This window comes from Sarcophilus harrisii, chromosome 2 (assembly GCF_902635505.1).
Source record: "Sarcophilus harrisii chromosome 2, mSarHar1.11, whole genome shotgun sequence".
Lineage (NCBI taxonomy): Eukaryota > Metazoa > Chordata > Mammalia > Dasyuromorphia > Dasyuridae > Sarcophilus > Sarcophilus harrisii.
Window position 1 is genome coordinate 392,640,125 of NC_045427.1, and position 24,490 is coordinate 392,664,614.

Below are 24,490 nucleotides of genomic sequence, written 5' to 3' on the forward strand. Positions count from 1 at the left end.
GACCAGTTCCGGTTCCTGTCTACAACTTCCGGGCGGCGCCGCCGGTTCCGGTGTGGCAGGTTCTTGTATCCGCCGCAGCTGCCAGTCGGGACTCCGTTCCAGGTGAGGGGGCGGGACGCCCTGCGTTATCCCGAAGCGAAGTGACGGAAATCGGTGGAAACCTCTGTGGGGAGCTGACCACCCCCCTTCCTTTCTCTATGAGGTCCAGATCTCTCCTGCAGGGCCGTGGGGCCTGCGGTGTGGAGAGCCCGGCTGGAGGCCGAATCTGCTGCTGTCCCGCGGGCTCCCTGTGGAGATGAATGTGATGGGAGGGGAGAGGACAGGATGTTAGTGGGGGTGAGGTGGGCTGGAGGTGTCGAGGTGACTCCCCTCCCTGTCCCCTCACAAGGGGCCGGGCCAGCGCTCCCCTCACTGACAACTTGTTTCCCCATCCTGTTTCAAAGCCTCCTTTGCTGAAGTCCTTCCCTCCCGTTTCGTGTCCACCTGCCCCCACTTCTCTCCGGTCCCTTCCCCCATCCCCTTCCATTTCCGCTCCTCCCCCCACACACCTGTTCTATTCTTGGTAATTCCCTCCACCCTCCTGCGTTATCTCCAGCCTTCTTGCAAGTTCACTGATCTGAGGGTGTCGCTAATATCAAGGCGCTCTTGCTTATTTCACCGTTTTCTGTTGTGCTATTCTCTTGTTACACTTCCTTGCAATTACTGTAACTGCAAATTCAGGCCCGTCTAGTCATTAAGTGTGTGTGTGTGTATGTGTATGTGTATGTTGTGTGTGTGTATGTTTGCCAAGCTCAGCGCTTTGCAGAGAACAGACGTCTAATAAATGTGTGTTCAATTGGATTCCCTGCCTTTTGCTTCCTTTACTATGTTCTCTGAACTTCAAAATGTGGATGGTATCATAAAATTTATAGATCTAAAACAAATTACTGGGGATAGTAATAATGTGAAAAGAGCTCTGGATGTGGAATCAAAGGAACTGGGTTCAGATCCTGCTGTTCTACTCATGTACTCTTATGACTGGCTGAATACTCTTCCTCAGCCTCATTGTTCTCGTCTAGAATGTGGAAGGGTAATGCTAGGTAATCTTGTAAGGTGTCTTTTTTTTAAACAGTTATTCTAATTTGAGTTCTGATCTTTTGCTTATAATTGTTCATTTGTCGAATGTTTTCTCCTAAAGTTTTTGATTTTTTTAAAAATAGTATTATTGATAGAAAATGTTTATAGATTGGAAGGTTAAAAGAAAAGCCTTACTGGAAATATAAATGTACATATATCTAATTATAAACTTATGCATTTTTGCTGCTTTACAAATTTTAATTTGAATATGACATTTATTGAGTCTTTGAGCTGGAAAACATTGTTTGGAAAATAAAAAACATACAATTCCTTCATTAAGGAGGTTCATAGAAAAGGTATTGTTACATTATGCAGTGTTACTTTGTTCACTTTGGTTTGAAAATGTGTATTGTAAAGTCTTAGAACTGAAAGGACTTAATACAATCCAAACTCTTCATTTTATAGAACAGGGCAGTTCTTGAAGCCAGATAAGCTAAATGATTTACATGGTCACACAGCCAATTAATACTAGAGTTGAGATTGCAAACCCTACTTTGTTCTGTTATTTTCCTCTGAGGATTATAAAATTTGGAACTTGAAGTACTCATTTTTTAAAATAAATAATTGTTTGGAGCTTTCTAACTTCTTCATTGAATTATATATTATTTTATTGAATGTTATTATAAAACTTAAATATCCTTTTGCTTTGGTGCAATATTTTTCCTCCGCTTTGGATATATATTTTAGATGGAGATTTTGTTGCTCTTAAGTGGCACAAATAAACTTACATATGAAAAGATATCTTCTAGTTCTAGCCCCCTCTATTTTTTAACATATGAGAAAAGGACATAGAGGTGCCCAAGAATTTGAAATTTTGTTTTAGGGCAGCAGAATTTCAGCATCCATCTATTTTTTAGTGTTTATGAATATTTAAATAGTTTTTATATTCATACAGATGGTGTTAGTTATAATGCTTATACTACTAAATATGGACTATACACTGTTCTAGCAGATGATACTTCAGCGTTTGATTTTAAGGCTACACATTTGAATTTTTTTCCCTCAGAGGAAATTGATCTTACACTGTTACAAGTTAGCATTTTTATGCTAAATAAACAGGTCATTTCACTTTTTAAAGAGTGTTGTTGAAGCTTATAACATTGAGTAAGTAACTGAAATAGAAGCTGATATCTTAAACTAGTGGTGATTTTAAAGTTTTTTAAATGTAGCAAATTTTGTTCAAAGTATAGTATGTTTAAATAGCTATGATAGATCTTACAGCCAATAGGTCATGTTGGAAATGCCTACAGATACTTTTCATGCCAATTCTAAATGATTTTGAAATTCTGAGTTTACTTTTATCCTGTGATAAATGGATGTGATAAGTGGAGAGAGGAGGAGGTAAGGAGCTATATTCTGGAAGAATTCAGTTAAATGTTTCATTAGCCAAATAAAAGAGTTTAGAAATAGCTATTTTTTTTAAACTATCTATATTCATGAGGAAAAATGAGTTTGTAAAGAAATCTATAAGTGCTGTTAATGATGATAATGTATGGGAGTGGAGGAAGAGAAATGCATGATGCTACTGAATAATAGTATTATAAATAATTATTTTAATGTACTACATTTTAAATAATATTTTATCATGAAATTGTATTATGTATATTTATATATATGAAATATGTATATAATGTATTATATATATCTTATATGTGTGTGTATTCATTTTGATTTTTTTATTTGCCCATTCCTTACTTTCTAGGTCTTTTGACAATAGATTGCTTGATCGCATGCTTCAGGGATGTCTCTCTCTCTCATAATAAAATGGGGTGGACAAGAATATTCAATAACCACACTTTCTGAAGAAGATACGGTGCTAGATCTCAAGCAGTCCCTCAAGACACTTACAGGAGTGCTACCAGAACGCCAAAAGTTGCTTGGTCTCAAAGTTAAAGGTAAAAAGTACTGATTTTTAAAAATAAATAATTGTGTAGAGCTTTCTAACCTTTTTCATTAAAGTATATATGTATTATTTTCTTAATAATACTGTAAAATTTAAATATCCTTTTGCTTTAGTACAGTATTTCCTCTCCACTTTGGATATATATTTTAGATGGAGATTTAATTGCTCTCAAGTGGCACAAGTAAGCTGACATATGAAAAGATATATAAAAGAACTATTAATAATGATAAGATTACTTTTTATTCTCTTGAAAATTACCAATGTTTATCCTTTTTATAATAATTTTTTTCTTAGAGTTTAATTTCTTACACAGAAGCATTGGATGAAATTGAATCTAGAATGTTTTTTTTAATTTTCATAGACTCTCTTAAAATTCTGGGTTTTTTCTTCATCCCATATAATCCGTTCTGTTTTAAAATGAGGATGGTATTCCATTCATACTAACTCTAATAGTCTTTCTCAGCATTTGTGGCATTTAACTTTTGTAATAATAGCTTTTGAAGGGTAAATTTTGTGTATTGCAGAAGTGGTGACCATTTGGGGAAGGGGGTATTGTGCCTGAATCTTTTTGGAAGATATTTCTTTTAATTTTGAATTTGTAAAGAATGAATTTATAAAGGTAGGATATTTTATGGGGCAGAGGGGAAAATAGCACTAAGATCAGCTACTGCTTTTTAATTTTAGACATATGGCTATTACTTTACAGTAACATATTGCTATGTTAGTTTAGTTTCACCTGCTGTGAAATTGTACAGATTTTTATGTTAGGGTTTGTGTCATGGAATAGTGAAGTTGGCTTTTGAACTTTAGTGAAAAAACAGTCATTTGCTTGTATTGTAGGCAAACCTGCAGAAAATGACGTTAAGCTTGGAGCTCTCAAACTGAAACCAAATACTAAAATCATGATGATGGGAACTCGAGAGGAGAGCTTGGTAAATGTTTATAAACCATTTGTTCCTTTGAAGATGTTACAATCTACATTACATTGTTATACCATAGTTATAATTGTTATAGGGCTGTCACAGTTTAGCAGTAAATAAAGTAGCATAATATTATAGGCAAGGCATTATTAATTCATAGCAGAACATAAGTATATGTGGACCTGTTTACATAGAGCCATATGTAGATACTAAAGTAGCTGGAATGGGTATCACATTTAATATGTGAAACCTTACAATGAAAGGTTATCCTTAGAAGTCTTTCATAATATGTTTTGAAAGACATTTTCCCTCAAATTGCTCATTGTTATTTGATATAATGTATATTTTTTAAATAGAAAAGTAATAAATAATTTTGGATTAATTTGTTGAAATAAAAAATGACAAATATTAAATTCAAGGTTCTGTTCCTTTTCCATATTTATAGGAAGATGTCTTAGGCCCACCACCTGACAATGATGATGTTGTCAATGATTTTGATATTGAAGAGGAAGTAGTTGAAGTAGAAAATAGGTAAGTATTGAGTATTTTTTGGAGAAACTTGAATTTAATATAAAAAATAAACATTTCAGCTATGTTTTTACTTTTTGCATTAGGGAAGAAAACTTGCTAAAAATTTCTCGAAGAGTTAAAGATTATAAAGTGGAAATTTTGAATCCTCCCAGGGAAGGAAAGAAACTTTTGGTTCTAGATGTTGACTACACATTGTTTGGTAAGTTAGCTAATAACAATTTTATCATTTGGAAAAAATTATTTTCTTTTTTCTTTTTTATTTAACAGTACAGTGTTTTTTGTGCAACATTTCAAATTAATTTTTGGCTTTATATTCCTATGCTTTTAGTTCTTAATTGTTCTCAAGAATGTTTTTAGAGGGGCAGCTAGGTGTGGCAGTGGATGGAGCACCAGCCCTGAAGTTAGGAGGAGCTGAGTTCAAATCTGGTTTTGGACCAGGAATAATCAGACTAGGAATATTTCCTAGTTGTATGACCCTGGGCAAGTCACTTAACCCCAATTGACTCCGGGGGGGAAAAAAAGGAATGTTTTTAGATTTTAGAATTTGACATGTTGATATGGAAATCAACATAAAAAAAAAAGTACCGTGTAACATTGTCAAATGAATGTGTGTAGTTCATTATAGAAGAATAAACATTTCCACATTACCATTCTGTTTATTTGAAGTATATTTGTATACTTCAGTTCATAGTAAATGGATGTTTACTCAAAATTGAAACCAGTTTATCAGTAAATTAACCTTTTTAAAATGAGGGAGTTGGATTTGATTTCAATAGGGAATTGATATTTTTCAGAATAATAAAAACTTAATTGTATATTTACACACTCTTTGCATCTTAACTTGAAACACTGATATATAGATGTGTTTATATTTTTACTGACTTTACAGAATGTAGTTTCAAGAATATTTTTTACTAAAAGGACAATATTCTTTTAGAAATTTTGAAGCTAGTATCAAACCCTTACCTTTAGATTCCAAGGAAATAATTCTGTCACCAAAGAATTATTTTTTTCAGTTGTACATACTTGATATAGTATGTATTAACTTGGAAGCATCCTTCTGTTTTCTGTTGTTTACAAATATTTACTCATATTTATGTTCATTAAAATTCATTTCAAAAGACATTGAGCATCCACACAATACATTTGATTAAATCTTGAAAGTAAGAAGAGATACCAAAATAACTAAAACCTGGCTTTCATTTTTCATTTAGTAGGAAAAATAAAACATGAACACAAAATAACTTATACACAATGGAACATCATATGTGTATAAGAGAGGTGAAGGTGAATACTTGTGAAAATTAAGAGAAGCTGATATCTTTTTTAGCCATGAAGGCTTCATGAAAGAAACAGTAGTGGAATTGGATTTTGAAAAATGGGTAGAATTTCATTAATGGTCTGGAGGGAAAAAAAGAAAATAGAAGAGCATTCTAGACATATGGAACACTGTGAGTAGCACAGTGCAAAGAAGCAAGATGTGTTTATGGAAAGATAAACCATTTGGCGATCATATGGCATATAGATTACATTAAAAGGAGTAGTGTGAGATAAGACTATAAATAGTTTGTTGCCAGAATGGGGGCCAATGGCCTTGAATTCCATTTTGAATTTGGATTTGTTTTGGGGGACAATGAAATCAGAGATAAGTGTAATAAAGGATTGACTTTGTTTTTTGGGAATAATACAGTCAGAGATGAGCATAATAAAGGACAATTTTGCAGTAGTGTCCAAATGGGATGTCCTGATCCCAAGATGGGATAAATTAGAATTAGGACACTTGTATGACAATTTTTTTTTCCTTGCTAAGGCAGCTGAAATTAAGGGACTTGCCCAGAGCGACATAGTTAATAATTGTCAAGTCTCAGGCCAGATATGATTCTAGAGTTGGGGCTCTATCCACTGAGCAACATAACTTCCCTGATAATAATTTTAAATTAATAATTGCCTCACTAATTTTCTTGATTTTCTTTTTAGATCACAGGTCCTGTGCAGAGACTGGGGTAGAATTAATGCGGCCATATCTTCATGAATTTTTAACATCTGCATATGAAGATTATGACATAGTAATTTGGTGTAAGCTACATTTTTCACTTAAAGATTTCCTGTATTTAGCCTACTTGAATACTTATTGCTAAATTCATATAAACCTAAAGAAGGAAGCATCTTTTGGATTTATGTATGAATAGGAGAATTAGTCAGATTCAGTGGAGGACTTTTTTTCATGTGGTGCTTTGTATGGTTAGAATGGGTAAATCAGGACAATTTTTTGTTCTTCCACTCTTAAGATGATTACATGCTTTAAGATGTCATACAGAGCATGATATTAGGTTAATGTTTTGATCAGTTTTTTATTAGGAAGTATTATCATAATTTAAAAATATGAAATTAAAAAGTATAGTGTTGTGGCAGCATGTGTATCTATCTATTATTTCCATTGCAGTGATGATAACCCTTAAAGCTTCGATATTTGGATTAAAATTTTCCATTGATTTTAAACATTCTTATTGCTTTCCATCATATATGTGTGTGTGTGTGTGTGTGTGTGTGTGTGTGTATATATATATATATATATATATATATGTGTGTGTGTGTGTGTGTCTTGGTAATGATTTCATATTCTTTCCATAAATATTTACTTTGTATCTTTTATCAAAAGTACTATACTAGTTTCTTGAGAAAATATAAAAATTATATAAGATATGGTTTTGATCCTTCTTATTCTCTAGTTATTCTCTAGTGGTGATCTGTATAGCTTATTCCACTATTCTTTAGACCAGTAGACCTTGCATCTTGTCATTTACCTTTGACTTATTCATGAACCAATACCGAGTAGTTGGAAAATTAGTACATTGTACTGGATTTTGTTAGTTTTGGTGTCATCAGTAAAGGCTGCCAGACACAACAAGTGTTACATTTCTCAACTCTGGCAAAGGATTGATCATGATTGGATAGTAATCAACTGCCAGCCCAGAGTACAATACAACCAGGAATTCTGATACCATTTGCATGAATGAGAGAGAACTGTGAGCAAATATGTAGCTTGGGAGTCGCAGGGAAATTTTCCTTTGTAATTATTTTAAGCAAAGGGGGCTAGATTTATAGCTTGGAAGAATCTTAAAAGGGCCTCCAGCAGAAAGAGCTGGAGGACAGCCTGGGATTGAATTTCACCTCTCCTGTGTGTGACTCTAGACAGGTTACTTAACTCTAGGGATGTTAGTTTATCTTCGCTACAAAATGAAGTGATTGAACTAGATAATCTGAAATTTTTTCCAGCTATAAGTCTATCATATATGCTACACATTGGATCAAAATTTTCTTTCTTGAAGTTATATCAAAAATAGATGGTGCTTATTTTACGTGTAAAGATTGAAGACAATCCTATCAAGGCACTAATGGATATCTAACTTGATTGCTTTGCTTAGAAGCAAACTTAGAAGCAAACTTTACAGAGGATAGTTTTGTTTACACAATTCAATTCAATTACATAATTGAATTTTCATATTATTTTGTGTTTTAGCTGCTACAAATATGAAGTGGATTGAAGCTAAAATGAAGGTAAAATTTTTATGTTTTCCAAAATTTCAAGTTACTAGAAACTATTAAAAAAGTAATGAACAAGATAAAAACAATACTGTAGTTCTGGGAGAAGAAATATTACTGCTTATTTGTATTTGATATTTCATACTTTTCACAGAATTGCTTATCCATTGTAGGTTTTGCTTCTTTAAATGCCAATTTGAGTGTCTTTCTTTTATTATGATTGAAATGATTGTAATGATTGAAAAAGAGTGATGCTCTGCACAAATAAGAAGTTAGAGGGGTTTTTGGTTATTATTATTTTTTTAAGTTCATCTTTACTTTCCCTGATATTTTTTAACTTCATCTAGTAAGATTTGTCAGCTCAGCAGAATGTTGGTCATATGAGTGGAAAATTGGAGATGCAGGAAATGACATTTGGAATCTCCCCCAATTGAGCCAGTGTCCCTGTGTATTGATACTATAGGGGAAAAAAGGCAAGCCAACCATTGGAGAAAAGCAGCAAAGTTTTTCTGAAACCATTGTCATATCAGTAATGGGTATTTTTGTTTATAGGAGCTGGGAGTAAGTACAAATACAAACTATAAGATCACCTTCATGTTGGACAGTGCTGCTATGATAACAGTGCATACCCCAAGAAGAGGCCTAATAGATGTAAGAAATGTTGGGTTTTTTGTTTTTGTTTTTTGACAATGTATTTATTTTGTTTCCCTGGGTTCCCATAAAATTTTTTAAAAGAATTAAAGAAGGGCTTCGAGTACATTGAGTACATCTTCCAAGAATTGAACAGAATAAGAAGATAGGAATGGTATAACAGGTCAGGCTTGATTTAGACGAGTTGGTATATCAGATTTGGAATTGGGACAGAATGGGACACTTATACCACACTGTCACCAATGAATATGGTAGTGGTTAAATGGTCTTAGTAAATAAGTGGTTTTCCAAAAACTGCAAAATATTAGTAATCATTTTAAAAATTGTCCCAAATCATTAATAAAAAAAAAAAAGTACAAATCAAAAGAACTGAGGTTTTTGCTCATACCCAGAAATTTGATGGAGAGGGAATACTTAAGCTTTGGAGCTTTTTGGAAGATAAACATACTAGAATACCATTAGTAGAACTATGAATTGGTTCAACCTCTATGGAAAAGAATTTGAAATTATACTATAAGAAAGTAATTGTCCCAGAGATCCTGCTGCTAGGGACATACCCCAAAGAGGCAAAGACAGAAAAATCTCATGTACAGCAAAGTTATAGAACCACTTTATCTTAGCAAAGAAGGAAAAATAGTTGACATTAATTGACAAATAGTTAAGTGAATTGGGATACATAAAGGGAATGGAATATGAAGAATTCAGAGGAGCATGGGAAAATTATGTAGCTACATAAACCAAATTTAACCCTTACACAGAAAGGCCTGTGGATGTGGAGTGTTGCATATATTATCACACTTGGTTAATATGTTAGTTTTGTTGAGATGCATTTTTCCCCTCCTTTTTTAGTTTTGGTTATAAAGAATAATTAGGGAGAAATGGGGAGAAGGATAGTTTTGAAAATCAAGGTGATGTAAGTACAAGAGTAAAAGGACATGTGCAAAAATATTTATGACAGTTCTTTCTGGTAGTAAAGAATTGGAAATTGAGGAGTCGTTCATCAATTTGAGGAATGGTTGAACAAATAATGGTATATCAGTGTGTTGGAATATTGTTACACAAAAAAAAAAAATGATGAAGGGAATGGTTTCAGAGAAACTTAAGGAGACTTGTATGAACTGATGCAAGATGAACCATGTAGAATAAGAGGAATAACATTGGAGAGTCAATCATCAAAAGACAGGTTATGGTCCACACATTGACCAACCATAATTCCAGAAAATTCAGTGAAACATGTTACTTCTAGGTAGAGATGATAGACTTAGTAGTGAAAATTGAGGCATTTGGGAGGTGGAGGGATCAGTGGGAATAAAGCCAAGGTAGGAATGTTTTATCTGACTATAGATGTTGGCAAAGAGTTTTCTTTTTTTGTGTTTTCAATTGAAAGGAGGGAGAGAATTAAGTGCTGTTCATCTTAATACCCTTCTATATCCCATCCTTTCCCTCTTTAAAATAAAATTGAAATAGAAAAAAGTGTAATTGGTTAAAAAAGAAAATTTAGAATGTTAAAAATTTTTAAGATCAGTAATGTTTATTAAAAAGGACTTGTTACCATTACATCTGCTATCATCTATCAGGAAAATTCCTATCTTTTTAAATGCAGTATCACTGCCACATTAAAGGCAGAAAAGTCATTTTTTAGCAGTATAAAATTTTAAAATTGTGACTAGAATAGTCACTATTCTAAAGTGTTCTTCACCAAGTTATTTTTGGGTTATCTTAATCAAGATTCCATGTTTTGGATGTCAGATGAGGAAGAGAAAAGATCCAAAAGTGTAGGCCCATAAATCACAGGCTGCTTGAGTATTTCTACTTGGTATATGTTTTAGTAACTTCTGAGATATGTTTTTTTATATTAATCAATATTGGCTCAATGTAGTGGCAGAAGATTATCATTTTATTACTTCAGAGAGACTACCTTGGTTTTTAATTTTGCTTGGACTTCAGTGAACTATCCAGAAATTGATTTTGTGTTTATGATTTAAGACTTTAAGGTCATATGTAAACAAAACTTCTTTTTTATCATTAAGGTAAAACCTCTTGGTGTTATATGGGGAAAATTTTCAGAGTTTTACAGCAAAAAAAATACCATTATGTTTGATGATATTGGAAGAAATTTTCTTATGAACCCACAGAATGGATTAAAGGTAATCAGTCATTCTGTTATTATTTTATATGACCTAGAAGAAATGGTACAACAGAAATTTGAAGGAATAATTTTTTAGAACTGTTCTTAAGACTATAGGCCAAATGAAGCTTACATTTCATAGAAAAATTTATAAAATTGAATTGTTCCTTCTATTTTAGTGTTTTTTCCTAAACTCTTTATACAATATATATCAGATTAAACACTTGAATCTTCACAGTTTAATTTTATCATTTAAGACATAGCAAAGTATGTGAGGTAGTTTTAAAAAAAAAAACAAACTTTATTACTTCATACATCCTGTATGTTTGAGTCATGTTTCCTTAATTAACAAATGTAGCCACGTTGTTTATTTTAATTACTGTGAAAGCAGTCTTACTGCAGAACATCTATTGACTGTCATGTAATTTACATTTGAAGTAAAACCAGCTGATTATTTATTAGTATAAAATAGAAATGTTGGCAATAGCATTTCTGTTTTCCTTTTTTTTTTTTTTTTTTTTTTTAGCAACCCATAAAACATTTAAAATATATAAGATAAATTTTGGTGCTTTCCTCACAGATTGACATTGGACAAGAATGCTAATTTATTGATTTAATGGGACAATAGAAATTTAGGCTTGGAAGGGAATGTACTTGACGACAGTATAATTCATATATAGTACGAATAACTTTACCTCTTTAAGTAAATAATGTGTAAGCTTAGGGGAAAATGCTCTTCAGGAATTTGAAAATCAGCATTTATTTGGAAATATTTGCTTTTTTCAACAAGATGTCATCTTAACACAAGAACAGTAATTATGAATTTTTGCTTGTATGGACGAGAATGTTAATGGGTTTCAAAAGCATGATCTTTGAGTAGAAAGGTTTTTGGATGTTAAATGCTTTCTCTACCCCTTTTTTAATTTATTGAACCAAATACAAAATAATAAAAACAACATAAAAAAGACAGAAAAGGAAAATAAAATATCAGAAGAAAATATTGTCATGTGCCCAGCAGAATATCATGGAGGATTCAAAATATGTAACAATGAATTTAAATTTCAAGAAAGCATATGTAATAATAGAGAAAATTATATTCATGAGTGTCCATCTTTTCTTTGCTTCCTAATAGATTATTCTTTTGTTCTCTGCTGCATATTTTTTACTTTATTCTTTTTCCCCCTTTCATCCCTCTTGCCTCCCCCAAACAAGCTATAGTTAAGCACACAAACAAAAAAAGAGATTTGTTCACACTCTCACACCCGCAAAATACATTATTTATATATGTATATATATATATATATATATATATATATATATATATATACACACACACTTATACATAGATCTATATGCATATATGCCCACATATACTCAGATACACATAAATACATTCCCATATGTTAACTTGTATCTAAAACAATGTTAATATGGCTGACATATTATATAGATTTCTCTCTTGATTGAATCAAATTTGACTTTGTCTAAGTTCAATGATTACTAGCCCCATTTTTTTCTAATAAATTCTGTACCCCGCACCTCCCCCCTCGCCCCCCCAATCCTCGTTAAAGTGTTTGTGTATATCTCTGATTTCCTATCCCTGCCAACTCTTCTACTTTAATTCTGCTCCTTAACCTGCATTAACCTCCTCCCACACTGGATGTTTTCCTTATCTTCTCCCCCTACCCTTTCCTTCTTTCTTTACCCTATTGCCTTTAATATACATGCCTTATCCCACTCCTGTTATTCTAAACACCCTTCTATACTCCACCTTATCCTATGCCACCTTTTCCCCCCAAATTTATCCCTTTTCCATTAATCTATACACCTTGTCCTACTACAGTTACTCTATATAATCCTCTACAACCCATCTTATCCTTTATCCACTGCCCTTTAATCTATATACTTATTCTCATGTTCCAACCAGGTTGAGCTACTAGCTATTTTGTAATCTGGTTCTGCCATTTCTTATCTCTATATTTCAGAGAGGCCATTCTCCTTGCCTAAAATATACTTCTTCTCTCTACCCATTATAACTCTATTTTTCCTTTGAAATGCAGCTTAATGCTGTCCTGAAACTTTTCCTATTTCTTTGCCTAGAGCATTCTTTCCCTCAGGTTGTCTTAGGACATTTTGCTAGATCTTTTTTTAGTACCCATCACACTCCATATTCAAAATTATTTGTATTATATATTTCCTATCTATTATAGTAGACTATAAACTCTATTAGGGCAGGATTTCCATGTTTTCTCTTGTTGAATCCTCAGTGTCTTCCATAGTATCTTATGCACATTGAATTTTTAGTCATGTCTTATCCTGTTGAACTTAGCATGCCAATATAGTCCATGCAATTTTTTTGGCAAAGATACTGCAGTGGTTTGCCATTTCTTTCTCCAGTGAATTAAAGCAAACAGAAGTAACTTACTCAGGGTTATAACTAGTAAGTGTCTGAAGCTGGATTTCAACTTGGGTCTTCCTGATTCCAGGTCTGGCACTCTGTCCTCTGAGCCATCTAGCAACCTCTACCTTATTTGTAGTAGGCACTTAATGTTTGTTATTGTAGAGTTGTGTTGGGCAGCCACTTGGTTCACCTAATCCTTCCTCTTGATCTATTGAAAGTACAAAATTCTTATTTGTGCTTGTTACTGACCACAAAATGAGAGAAGTGGTGGGATAATGACTATTTGAGGTCATTGCCATGCTTATTTCTCTATAGTAATTTGTATAATTTAGAAGTGACTTTGTTTCCTTAATTTGATCAAATTCAGGACAAATCAACAAAGACACTACAAAGTTTTTTTGTTTGTTTTTTTTTTAAGTCACTGCATAAGTATTTGAGGAAGGTATGTGATTTTGTCTTACAGAGTTTTATTTTGTGGCATAAAATAATTCTTGGGTTTTTCTGAGGGCTGAGATTCTTTTTTTTTTTTTTTTTTTTTTTTTTGCTGAGGCAATTGGGGTTAAGTTACTTGCCCACGGTCAAACAGCTAAGAAGTATTAAGTGTCTGATCCCTGATTTGAACTCGGGTTCTCCTGACTTCAGGACTGGTGTTCTATCCACTGTACCACTTAGCTTGGGGCAGCTAAGCTGAACTGAGCTGAGATTCTTAAAGCTTTGCACTTAATCTGCAAAATATATCCATGAACCCCCAGTTAAAGAGAAAATAGAAATAATAGCAACACAGTTGTTTTTGCTGAAACATCACAGGAGAGTTTGTCAGTTCTTTAGTATACTGAAATAAAATTGAATCTGTATTTGAAGCTGACATAGTATAGACTCATTACTTTGTCCCAGCCCTTATCCTTATAGCTCTGAAAAATTACTTATAAACAAATATTTTTCATTCTGGTTCTTTATTAATATTAAGCTCATCACATTTTCCTTGATACTCAGGTAAAGAATGAGAAATAATGAGATTAGGTTACATTTTGGCTAATTTTATGTGAATGAAATCTGTATTTAAGTAAAATAAGAATTGGTTGAGAGAGCTGCTTGAATGTTGGGGAAATACAGAGCCGAAGAATTGCTATACAAAGTAACTCCTTGGGGTTGAAATAGTTAGAAGAAAGTTTAGAATTGTTTTTGTAGTCTCTGAAATTGATATTTTAAGGGGAAGGAAGTGGCACAGTCTTACTCTATGACTGTCAGTTTAATGAACTGAGACTGTTACTATAGAAATGTTGCAGTTAATGTTCAAAGGACTTAGTAATTTTTACCAACTTAATTATCTATTGTAAATAGTAAAACATTAAAGGATTGTTCTAGATTTCCTTATCTCAGTCTAAAGTGTTGAATGATCTTTGTTTCCTAATAGATAAGGCCTTTTATGAAAGCTCATCTAAATAGAGATAAAGATAAAGAACTTTTAAAGTTGACCCAATACCTCAAGGAAATAGCAAAATTAGATGACTTTTTGGAACTGAATCACAAACATTGGGAAAGGTAAGTATTACATTTCCATTTTTCCTTTTTAAGATGGACATGTTCACAGAATTAACTAAGAAAATCAAATATACTTGATATTTTAAACTCATTTTTGTTTGTAATGTGTCATTCTTTAAGTGTTTTACAATTTAGAAACTAAAGAGAATTGTTTTTCCTTGTCGCAGAAATTTGACCCTTTTCAGACTCACTGTCTTCTCAGCATCTTGAAGCATAAGCAGGGCATGCTTTAAAACCTTATATAGAATTTAGAAAAGTAGCTTGTTTTGAACTTTGTCTTTAGAAGAATAGAAAAGAATTTTTTTTTGTTTGTTTTTTTGTTGTTGTTTTTCTGTTCTCTTGTTTATTGCAAGCATTCCAGAAGTAGGTAATGTTTGGTGTTAAGTACACCAAACTGGATTTAACACATTTGGGTTATAAAGTTTGTAAGTAATTGTATGATTTTGGATAAATTGCTAAGGGTGGTTGTTGTTTTACTGGGGTCTCAGAAATTGTGAAGTTAAATAAAGCATTTAAAAACACATCAAAAGTTCAAATTCCAGAGAAATTCATAATTTAATTGTGTCTTATAAGCAATTGAATTCTTATTAGAATCAAATCTTTAATATTTTAATTGTTTATATATTTAATAATACTCATTGTCAATTTTGTTCCAGGAACATAACAACATTGTTCATTTAGTAATATAATTTTTTAAATAATGCTTTAGTTTAATAAAACTCTTTATATATCTATATATCTATCTATATATATATATGTATGCCTATACACACATATAATATAAATATACATATATTATACATTATACATTATATTTATTGGCAAACCAAGGACTATAAACCTAGCTTTTCTGGTTCCCAGACTGGACCTCTTTCTATACACTATGATGAGAGGCCATTTTTAATTGGAAAATGTGAAAGAGATTTAGAAACATGTATAATAGTCTAATGTGATTTTACCATAACAATAAGGAGGGAAAAAACTAGCTTGTGTTATCTGGGCATCTTTTTCCTATTTCATATTCATGATCAAGATCTTTTCTGCTCATCTTCTTCAATGATTGTCATTCACAGTAAGATTTTTAAAAGCACATTGAAATATGTATTACAGTAGATCAGGAGTTCTTAACTTAGGGATTGTAAACTCATTCTAAAAAATATTTTGATAATTGTATTTGAATGTCATTGTTTCCTTGGAATCTTAAGTGTTTTATTCGATGTATTTAAAAGCTTTATTTTGAAAAGTAAGTACATCAAGTACCTGGAGTAAAGCTATATGTTTATTTCTTTTCTAGCAGGCAAAATCTCATTAATTTTAAGCATTACTTTAATGCTATGCTTTTTTTTTCTTTTTAAGAAAAGAAATGCAAAAACTTTTTAAGGAATTATATTTGGATTGTTTTAATAATCTTGGTGTGAGATAACTTTTGAATCTTGATAATTTTATTTCTTGCAGGTATCTCTCAAAGAAGCAAGGGCAGTAGTTCTATCATGCATTAGCATTTATCTGAAGATAATTGAGATCTATGGACCTTTCCTTGCTTTTATGCTAGATATTATGATGATAGTGCTGGACACTGAAGCAAACATCAGACTGACTGACTGCTTATCCTTGGTCTTCCAGTTTTTAATTTTATTTTATTTTATATTTTTTGAAGATCACAGCAATAAGCTAAAAAGAAAAAAATCCAGTTTCTTTTTCAAATATATACTTCAATGTTACTATTTAAAAATAATACCTACTTTTGCACTGCTGCCAAGGTATTATTGTAAATTTTTTCCCCTACAAAAATGGAGGAAAATATTTTTACTAATTTTCCTAATGATGTTATTCATTAACTTTGGAAACAGCTTGAGACTTTAGGTTTTTGTTTCACTAAATATCCAAAGACCAAAATCCTGTCTTGAAACTGGAAAGCAAGATTTTATTTTATATTTTTAAGACCAAAAAATTTGTGCAGGTAGCCAGTTTTGGTATCCTTTTAAATAACCAAGGTTCTTCATCCTTCTGTCTTAGACACAGTTTTCCTTCCTTGTTGCAATATTTAAGTTTCTAAATACAAACTCAGTTTGGTTTGTATTTTGTGTGTCAGTGTTTCTTTGTATAAGACTGGAAAGCACCAGCCCTAAGGCAAATGTGCCATATTGGGAAAAGGTGGATTCCTGGAAAATAATTACTGACAAACCAAATTTGAAGGGAAAAAAAGTCCAGCTGTATTTGATGGCTAAGTAGAAGCATTTCTGCCTAAAAACCATTGTCATAAAGCAGTTTAAAAGCACTAAATTTCAAATAGGACATGTCACAGATTTATCCCTAATAAAGCATGAACAAAAGCCCTTGTTCTGTTCTAGTTAAATCTTGTCCAAGTGCAAACACCATATATCAATTGAGATACCTAGCCATACAGTTTTCAAAAAGTCATTTATTTGCGATGCTTAAGCCTGCACTATAGAAGTATGATGTGACTGCTGTTTTGCGTTATTGACAGTGTTACATTATACAGTTTTTGTATTTGAAAGAAGTCCGAGCCTTTCAAATAAACATGGTATATATTGTTCTTAAGGGACTATAGCAGTGGTGTAAATAATAAATACCTTTTCTTAAAACATTGGATATCTGTTTTACGTGGTCTCATGTGTTTTGCCTTTTTTGTCATTTTACACAGAAACATCAAGTCAGATGATGGCCTCTTGAAAAACAAATTTTTTAGTTTTTTTGAAGTGCATTAGTATCTTTTTGCATATAGAATAATGCAGAACATGCTTTTGTACCAAGATAAAATGCATTAAAGTCTTTCATTTTATAAAAGGTTGAATATTTTGAGGAGGACTTTTTTTTTTTAATGTGAGAAGCTACAGTGTGCTATTTACAGCCTAGTCTGACTTTACTTAGAGAATAAAATATTAAGATAATTTAAATTCTTAAGTTTTGTTTAAACTAAAGAAAAGTTTTTCTGAATTGTTTTCCTCTCGATATTTATGTGCTTATAGAAGACATCACCATTCCAGTCTTCATTAGTGATTGAAATGACATGATAACATCTTTAAAAACTTTAAAAAAAAATTAAATTGAAAACATCTGAGGTTATTTATAAGTTTCAAATGGAATAACGTAGGGTAGTAACTCAAGAAAATTTAATAAAAGAATCTAAATTTTGTTTTCTGCCATTAGGTGGTGCCAAAGCCCTGGTTAATTAACCACTATACCTAATTAAGCAGCAGAGAGAGAGCAAGATTAACAAATTAACAAGCTGTTAGAGAGTTTATTTGGAAACACATTTCAAGATAATATGTAACATATTGATGTAAAGAAGTGCAATTTCAGAACTGGTACTGATTTTTCCTCAGAATACTGCCAAATAACATTAATCAAACTACATGGAGGTATAGAAAATTTTTTAACCAGAATGTTAAAGAGACAATAGTGGTCAAGTTAATTAGCTATGACAACTGAGTTACTCCTTTAAGTATTAAAGATATATGGCTTACTTATTTTCACCTAATTAAAATACAATTAAGTATCAGTAAGATTACTAGATACCATTTAATCCTTAATTTAGAAGTATTTCAGGATTTGAAGTGCTAAGAGCTCTTATGAACACTAATTTTTGTTTTGATTGTGTCAGTACTTTGTACTAAGTGTCAGAAAATTTTGAATCTTAAATTACCAGAGAAAATTTCTATTGTAATGTGATTTAAAAAATTTTAAGTTTAGCATCTTTGGATACTAACTAGAAATTTTTTTTTTTTTTTTTGAAACAACTATCTTTAAGTAAAAACATCTACTTTCTACAGTATTTTGGAGGAAATGTGAATAGATCATGCAAAAGTGAACAAGAAGAGATCCTGCTCTTTAGATAGTTTACAATCTGGTTTTACAATTGGTTCTGGTAGGATAGGAAAATCAACCTTTACAGTGTCACCAATAGGAATATGTTCTTAATTCATCTCTCACATTAGAGCAAAATTCCCTATCGCCCTCATTTTCGGGAATTGGTGGAAAATGAGTGAAGTAGTGGAAAAGTATGAAGTAAATATTATACCAGGTACTATGCTAGTTGCTTTACAGATACCTCATTTGATTCTCATGATAACCCTGAGAGGTAAGTGTTGTTATTATCCCCATTTTACAATTGAGAAAGTGAGGGAAACAGATTAAATGAATTGCCTAGGGTTACATAGCTAGTAAGTGTAATATTTTTTTTTTCTAAAATATGATTGTTACATTTTGGCACCCCATGTTGGGCGCCAAAATGTAGTGTTCTTCTTTTCTCAAATATGATCGTTCTCTTTGGGAGCAGATTTCTTGTGGGGACTTCTGCAGGCAGTTCAGATAAATAATCACCTCAAATGCAGCCAGCTGTTAAAAGTTCAAATCCTTTATTGTCTCTTTCAGAATAGACCGGTTAGCTTTCTTTGGTTCCGAGAGCTCTTGTTGCTAGTCTTTTGCCTCTGCCAGCTTCAGCCTCTCCTCTTCTGAATCCTTCATTCTCAGTCTTCTTCCGACTGAATTCTGGCTCTGTCAATCTCCTCCACTGACTCCTCGCAGAGGCTCTAAGAGCTTCTTATATATGATCTCTTAAAGGTGTGAACCCAAAGGTTGACTCCTCCTCCAAGAGTGGGATTGTGGGTTCCTTACTTGTGAATCTCCCAGACTTGTGAACTCTATAATGTGTGAACTAATGTGTGAATCTCTCAAAGGTGTAAACTTAAGTACATAAACATTGTTTCTATCAATTCCAGTGAGTTAACACTTTGTAAGGATTCTAACAAGCATTCGAGATTGGTTATGGCTTCGAGTTTTTTTGATTTCAGGCTTGAAAGGCCTTTTGCTAGTTGGTGTGCAAAGATCCTATGCAAAGAGTTTTGTTGTTCAGTGTTATTTGATATTTCAATCGTAATATGATTTATAGAAAACAGGACTAAAATGTGAGTGTAGAATAAGGCAGTCATTATGAACTTTCTTATTTTAGGTAATCAACACAACTTCTCTCTAGAGGCAGATCATTACTACTTCCTCCAAAGTGTTTACATGCTTTATCTCATTAATGCAGGTTAGCTTCAATATCAACCCAAGGGGCCCTCTAAAAAGGTATTAGACACTCATTAACACTGTGTAAAGATTCATGCTTTTGGGCTTGATTGGGGGAAGGATATGATATGTCCTTAAACTGCTAAGTGCTCAAAGCTAGTATAGGAATCTTGAGGTTAATTTCATAGCAAACAGAAGAGAATGTCTGGAAAATTGAGTATGAAACTTGAGAATTTCATAGGCTGCAAATTCTAGGTGTCTAGAATATGAGTAATGTAGAAAAAAATGGTTGCAAAAACCTTGTTTAAAAAAAGTTAAAAATTATTTCACTGTAAAAAGAAAATCTTGATGTATCTAAGATGATATGTGGGGATGTGTATGAGCTATTTAGAAGTAATGGATAATATAAATTCTATTTAAATTTTTTATATTTAAACATATAGAAGTATTTATTACATTTAAATATAACTATATTAAATATTCACATTATTTTTAGTTTTTTCCCCAATAGAAAAATATTTGTTATAAACAGATTTCAGAAAAACTATTTTGTTTTTTGCAGCCAAAACCTGCAAAATTATTTAATTTCAAGATGATTTTCTATAAAGGAGAGAAACATAAAACTCTTGAGATAGATGTTAAAGTGGTTTTTGACTTTCTAAACACTGCTTCATGTATGAGGTAATTATATAGATTGACATAATTTTAATGAAATCAGTTTATAAAATAAAAATTTAGCTTAATAAGAGGGTTACTGTTAAAAATTTACTATATAATTCACTATGAAATTTCATTAAAAATCTTATTGCATTTAAAATAAAGTCTTTAAGAATTTGCTTATTTCATAAAGTGGGGTCTGCATATCGATTACTGAATGAAAGCAATCTTCTTTCTGCTAAAACCATTTTTAGCCTTAAAATCTTGGGAATTTTCTAAGTATGTTATGCAATTTCTTTTTGGTCATCTTTACAAGTAAGGAAATCAACAGTTGTTTATTTCATGAGGTAGTATGAAAAACCAAGCACATGGCAAGGACATAGGCACAAAATGCATGCAACTTGAAATTATGAATAATAAGAATTGGCAATGTTGGAAAAGGAAATTGTCATCATGAATATTTTTTGGCAAATGCTAATGATTTCTCAAGGTCTATACACTACACCAGGGGTCCTCCAATTACGGCCCGCGGGCCAGATGCAGCAGCTGAGGACGTTTATTCCCCTCACCCAGAACTATGAAGTTTCTTTATTTAAAGGCCCACAAAACAAAGTTTTTGTTTTTACTATAGTCCAGCCCTCCAATAATCTGAGGGACAATGAACTGGCCCCCTATTTAAAAAGTTTGAGGACCTCTGCACTAGACCATAGACTGCAGAGTGAAGAAACCACTCCAAGAGATTGCCACTTACGGAGTTTTAACTATTGCTTCTAGGCCTATCAAGGACCATTTAATAAAGAGACTTCTCTAGGGCCTGGTACAAAGTAAGAGCTTAAAAAATGCTTAATGGCTGACTGACAGACAATATTTGGGAAAATTAAAAAATATTTCACTGTAAAAAGAAAATCTTTAGGTTGATATATCCAAAATGGTAAGGGGGGGTGTGTATGAATTATTTAGAAGTAATGAATAATACCAATTTATTTAATTTTTTAATTTTTAAATATATAGAAATATTTGTACATTTAAATATAACTACTATATTAAATAAATATTCATATTATTTTTATCTTGCTATCCCAACTTTTTTAGTTTTTGATTAAATTTTAAATAAAAACAACATTTTTTAACAAACATAGATGGTCAAACAAAGCTGGTCAATATGGAATTTGACCATGTCCAAAAATGTGTCTTATTCTGCAGATGTATTACATCATTGTTAGGAGATGGATAGTTTTCTTCATCAATGATTCTCTGGAATCTTACTTGATCATTATGTTGATCAGAATTCTTAAGTCTTTCAAAATTTCATATTGATAATGTTACAATTTGTTATTCAGAGTTTGCTCATTTTACTCTGCAAGTCTTTCCAGTTTTTTCTGACACTTATTTCTTACAACATAACATTATCTGTTACATTCATAGATGCCTAATTTGTTCAGCAATTCCCCAACTAATAGGCACTTCTTTAGTATCCAGGTTTTTGCCACTAAACAAAGAGCTACTATCAATATTTTTGTTTTATAGGACCATCTTTTTTGCATCTCTTTGGAGGATTATAGGTCTGGAAGTAAATATTGTCAAAAGGTATGCAAAACATTTAATAACTTTTTAGGAACAGTATCAAAGTGCTTTTGCAGAATGTGTATACTGATTTACAGCTCTACTAAAAGCATCAATGTGCCTATTTTGCTGCAGCCCTTCAAACATCTGTCATGTTCCATTTTTGTCATTTTTGCCAATCAGCTATATATCTAGTGGAGCCTTAGAGTTATTTTAATTTGTAATTCTCATATTATTAATGACTTGGAATATTTTTCAAATGTGATAAATACATTAGCTTTCTTCCCTTAAGAAATGCCTGTTTATAGTTTTTGACTATTTCAATTTAGAAAATTGTATTTTGATTTTAGAGCAAAAGAAGGGAATTCCATTTTAATTTTTGGACATCTGTTCTTTGGGTGTGAATTTAGTCTGTATATTTTCTCAATAATAGTTTTTAAGTGTACCATGCATATAATACTGTGATATTTTAGAAATTCCCTAGACCTAGATTTAATCCCAGTTTTATCATTAAAGTGATTTGCTTAATCTCAGTTTGGGATTAGATATTTTCTAAAGTCTCTCATCTTGATCTTGAAAGGAAAGTCTCTTCTGATTTAAATCTGCATTTTTATAAATTGATCTGTAAATGAATTTCAAAATATATTTAATGCTGCACTTAAAGATGAAACAAAATCTAAAGATATAAAGGTGTATCGGTATCAAATCCTACATTTGGCAATAGCTTAGTATTCATGTGACATGGGTCATTTTACTTTCCTTCTTTAGGTCCTGGTTTCTGTATATGTATAAAATAAAGAGGTTGGATAAATTATTTTTAATGTTTCTTCCAATCCTAAACTTTATGAAATCTCCTAAATGTATACTAAAATACTTTTGTGTATAAAATCTTTAGAATATCTTTAGATGCTTTTAAATGTATAGTTGAAATGTATATTTTAATAAATAGGCTTTTTGTGATTTTTTTTTCAATTAATCTTTAATAATTAAATAGACCTTTTAATTAAATAGATCAGTTTATCAAGAACTCATAGTGAGGAATTTCTCTTAATTTTATAAATTGGAATCAACTCCTTAGATATTTTGAACTTAAGACCTTTATTGGAGGAACTTGCTTCAAGATTGTTTTTTCCAGTGATCCTATCCCATATTAGCAACATTAGCGTAGTTTGTACAAAAGCATTTTAATTTTGAGGAATCAAATTGTCTATATTCTTTAATCCTCTTTGTTCTTTGTTTGATCATAAACTCACACCTCTCAGATTGCCTATAAAAGGTATTCTGTCAATATATGGGGATAAAAGCAACCATGCTAAAAAAAAATTCTGAAATGACAATTTTTCTTTATACAAGGGGCAAGGGATACCAGTCAAGATAGCAAAGTAGGAGGAAGCAGTATAGCCCAGCTCTCCTCATAGCTACTTCTCTAAAGTTCTTAGAAGAGTTGCAAATTGCTTCGTGATTGGAAGAAACAAAAAGTGAAAATATTATGCTTTGAGCCATATTCAGTTTCCATAGCTCTCTCTGGATGTCAATGTCCCAAGTGTATTGGAATTGACTTGAATCATCCTATAGTTGAGAAGAGACAAGTCTGGCATCACATAATCTTAGTACTATCAGTTCCTTGCGATTATAAAAAGAACTGTTAATAACATTTTTGCACATATGGGGCTCTTTTCCCTCTTTTATGTTCTCTTTGGGATACAGACCCAGTAATGGCATTGCTAGATCAAAGAGTATGCAGTTTTATAGCCCTTTGGGTATAGTTCCAAGTTGCTCTCCAGAATCAAAGAAAAATATGGTGTTGGCCAACATTCCAGATGAAAATCAAAAATTTAACTCATAGAAAAGTGGACAGGACGAGAACCATAGAACAGGAATGGTTCAGGATCCCGAGATTCGGGACACAGAACCTATCTCCAGCACTGTCTCTGACTCTGAGAGGGGCTTGCAAATTCCACCTCTAGTTCAGAATTGACTTTAGCTATCCTTGTGACCCTAAAACAGTATCTCAACCCTCAAAGTTAAAACAGGATTAAGTAAACAAACAACATTGTCGCTCAAAACTACAGAGCTTTGCAGCTAGCTGAGAAGGACTAAAGTCAGTAGTTGTCTAGGATTTCAACTACGTGCAAATCTTCAGCTATATTGCCTAGAGACAGACCAGAATCTGGAGCCTGGAAAGTCCAGGAAGGCAGCTATTACACTATAACCTTGAACAGATCTCGGGCAGTCTCCAAAAATTTGCTGTTCTGGCCTGAAATTTCCCTATTGTCCTTGAAGAATACAGCATGTAGTACCTGGAGAATATTGCATCAGGACCCCAGATTAAACATGCTAGAACCATACCAGGTAGTAACAATTCTAACATAAGTGGACAGAACCTGTTCTTAAATATAGTTTCAATCTGAGAAAAATAAAAAGATAAAGAGCTATTGTGATGCCAGCATGCTCAAGACTCAAATCCAGGGAAACAACGACTTGAAAATTACAATCAAAGACTT

At 32.2% G+C, this 24,490-nt stretch overlaps 1 protein-coding gene across 2 annotated transcripts; it reads left to right on the plus strand.

Annotated features, from left to right (window-relative positions):
• Positions 1-23,664, plus strand: UBLCP1 (ubiquitin like domain containing CTD phosphatase 1). 2 transcript variants are annotated; one of them, XM_031953608.1, is made up of 11 exons: positions 1-102; positions 2,819-3,011; positions 3,860-3,951; positions 4,385-4,470; positions 4,554-4,669; positions 6,448-6,546; positions 7,991-8,028; positions 8,566-8,664; positions 10,695-10,811; positions 14,608-14,735; positions 21,951-23,664. In XM_031953608.1, exons 2-11 carry the CDS (start codon positions 2,858-2,860, stop codon positions 22,036-22,038), a joined length of 1,017 nt encoding a protein of 338 aa, XP_031809468.1. In that variant the 5' UTR covers positions 1-102; positions 2,819-2,857; the 3' UTR covers positions 22,039-23,664. The 2 variants fall into 2 exon arrangements, with proteins under 2 accessions (XP_031809468.1, XP_003756818.1); XM_003756770.4 differs by lacking the exon at positions 21,951-23,664 and adding an exon at positions 16,191-17,346 and having other exon boundaries at positions 2-102.
• The last annotated feature ends 826 nt before the right edge of the window (positions 23,665-24,490 follow it).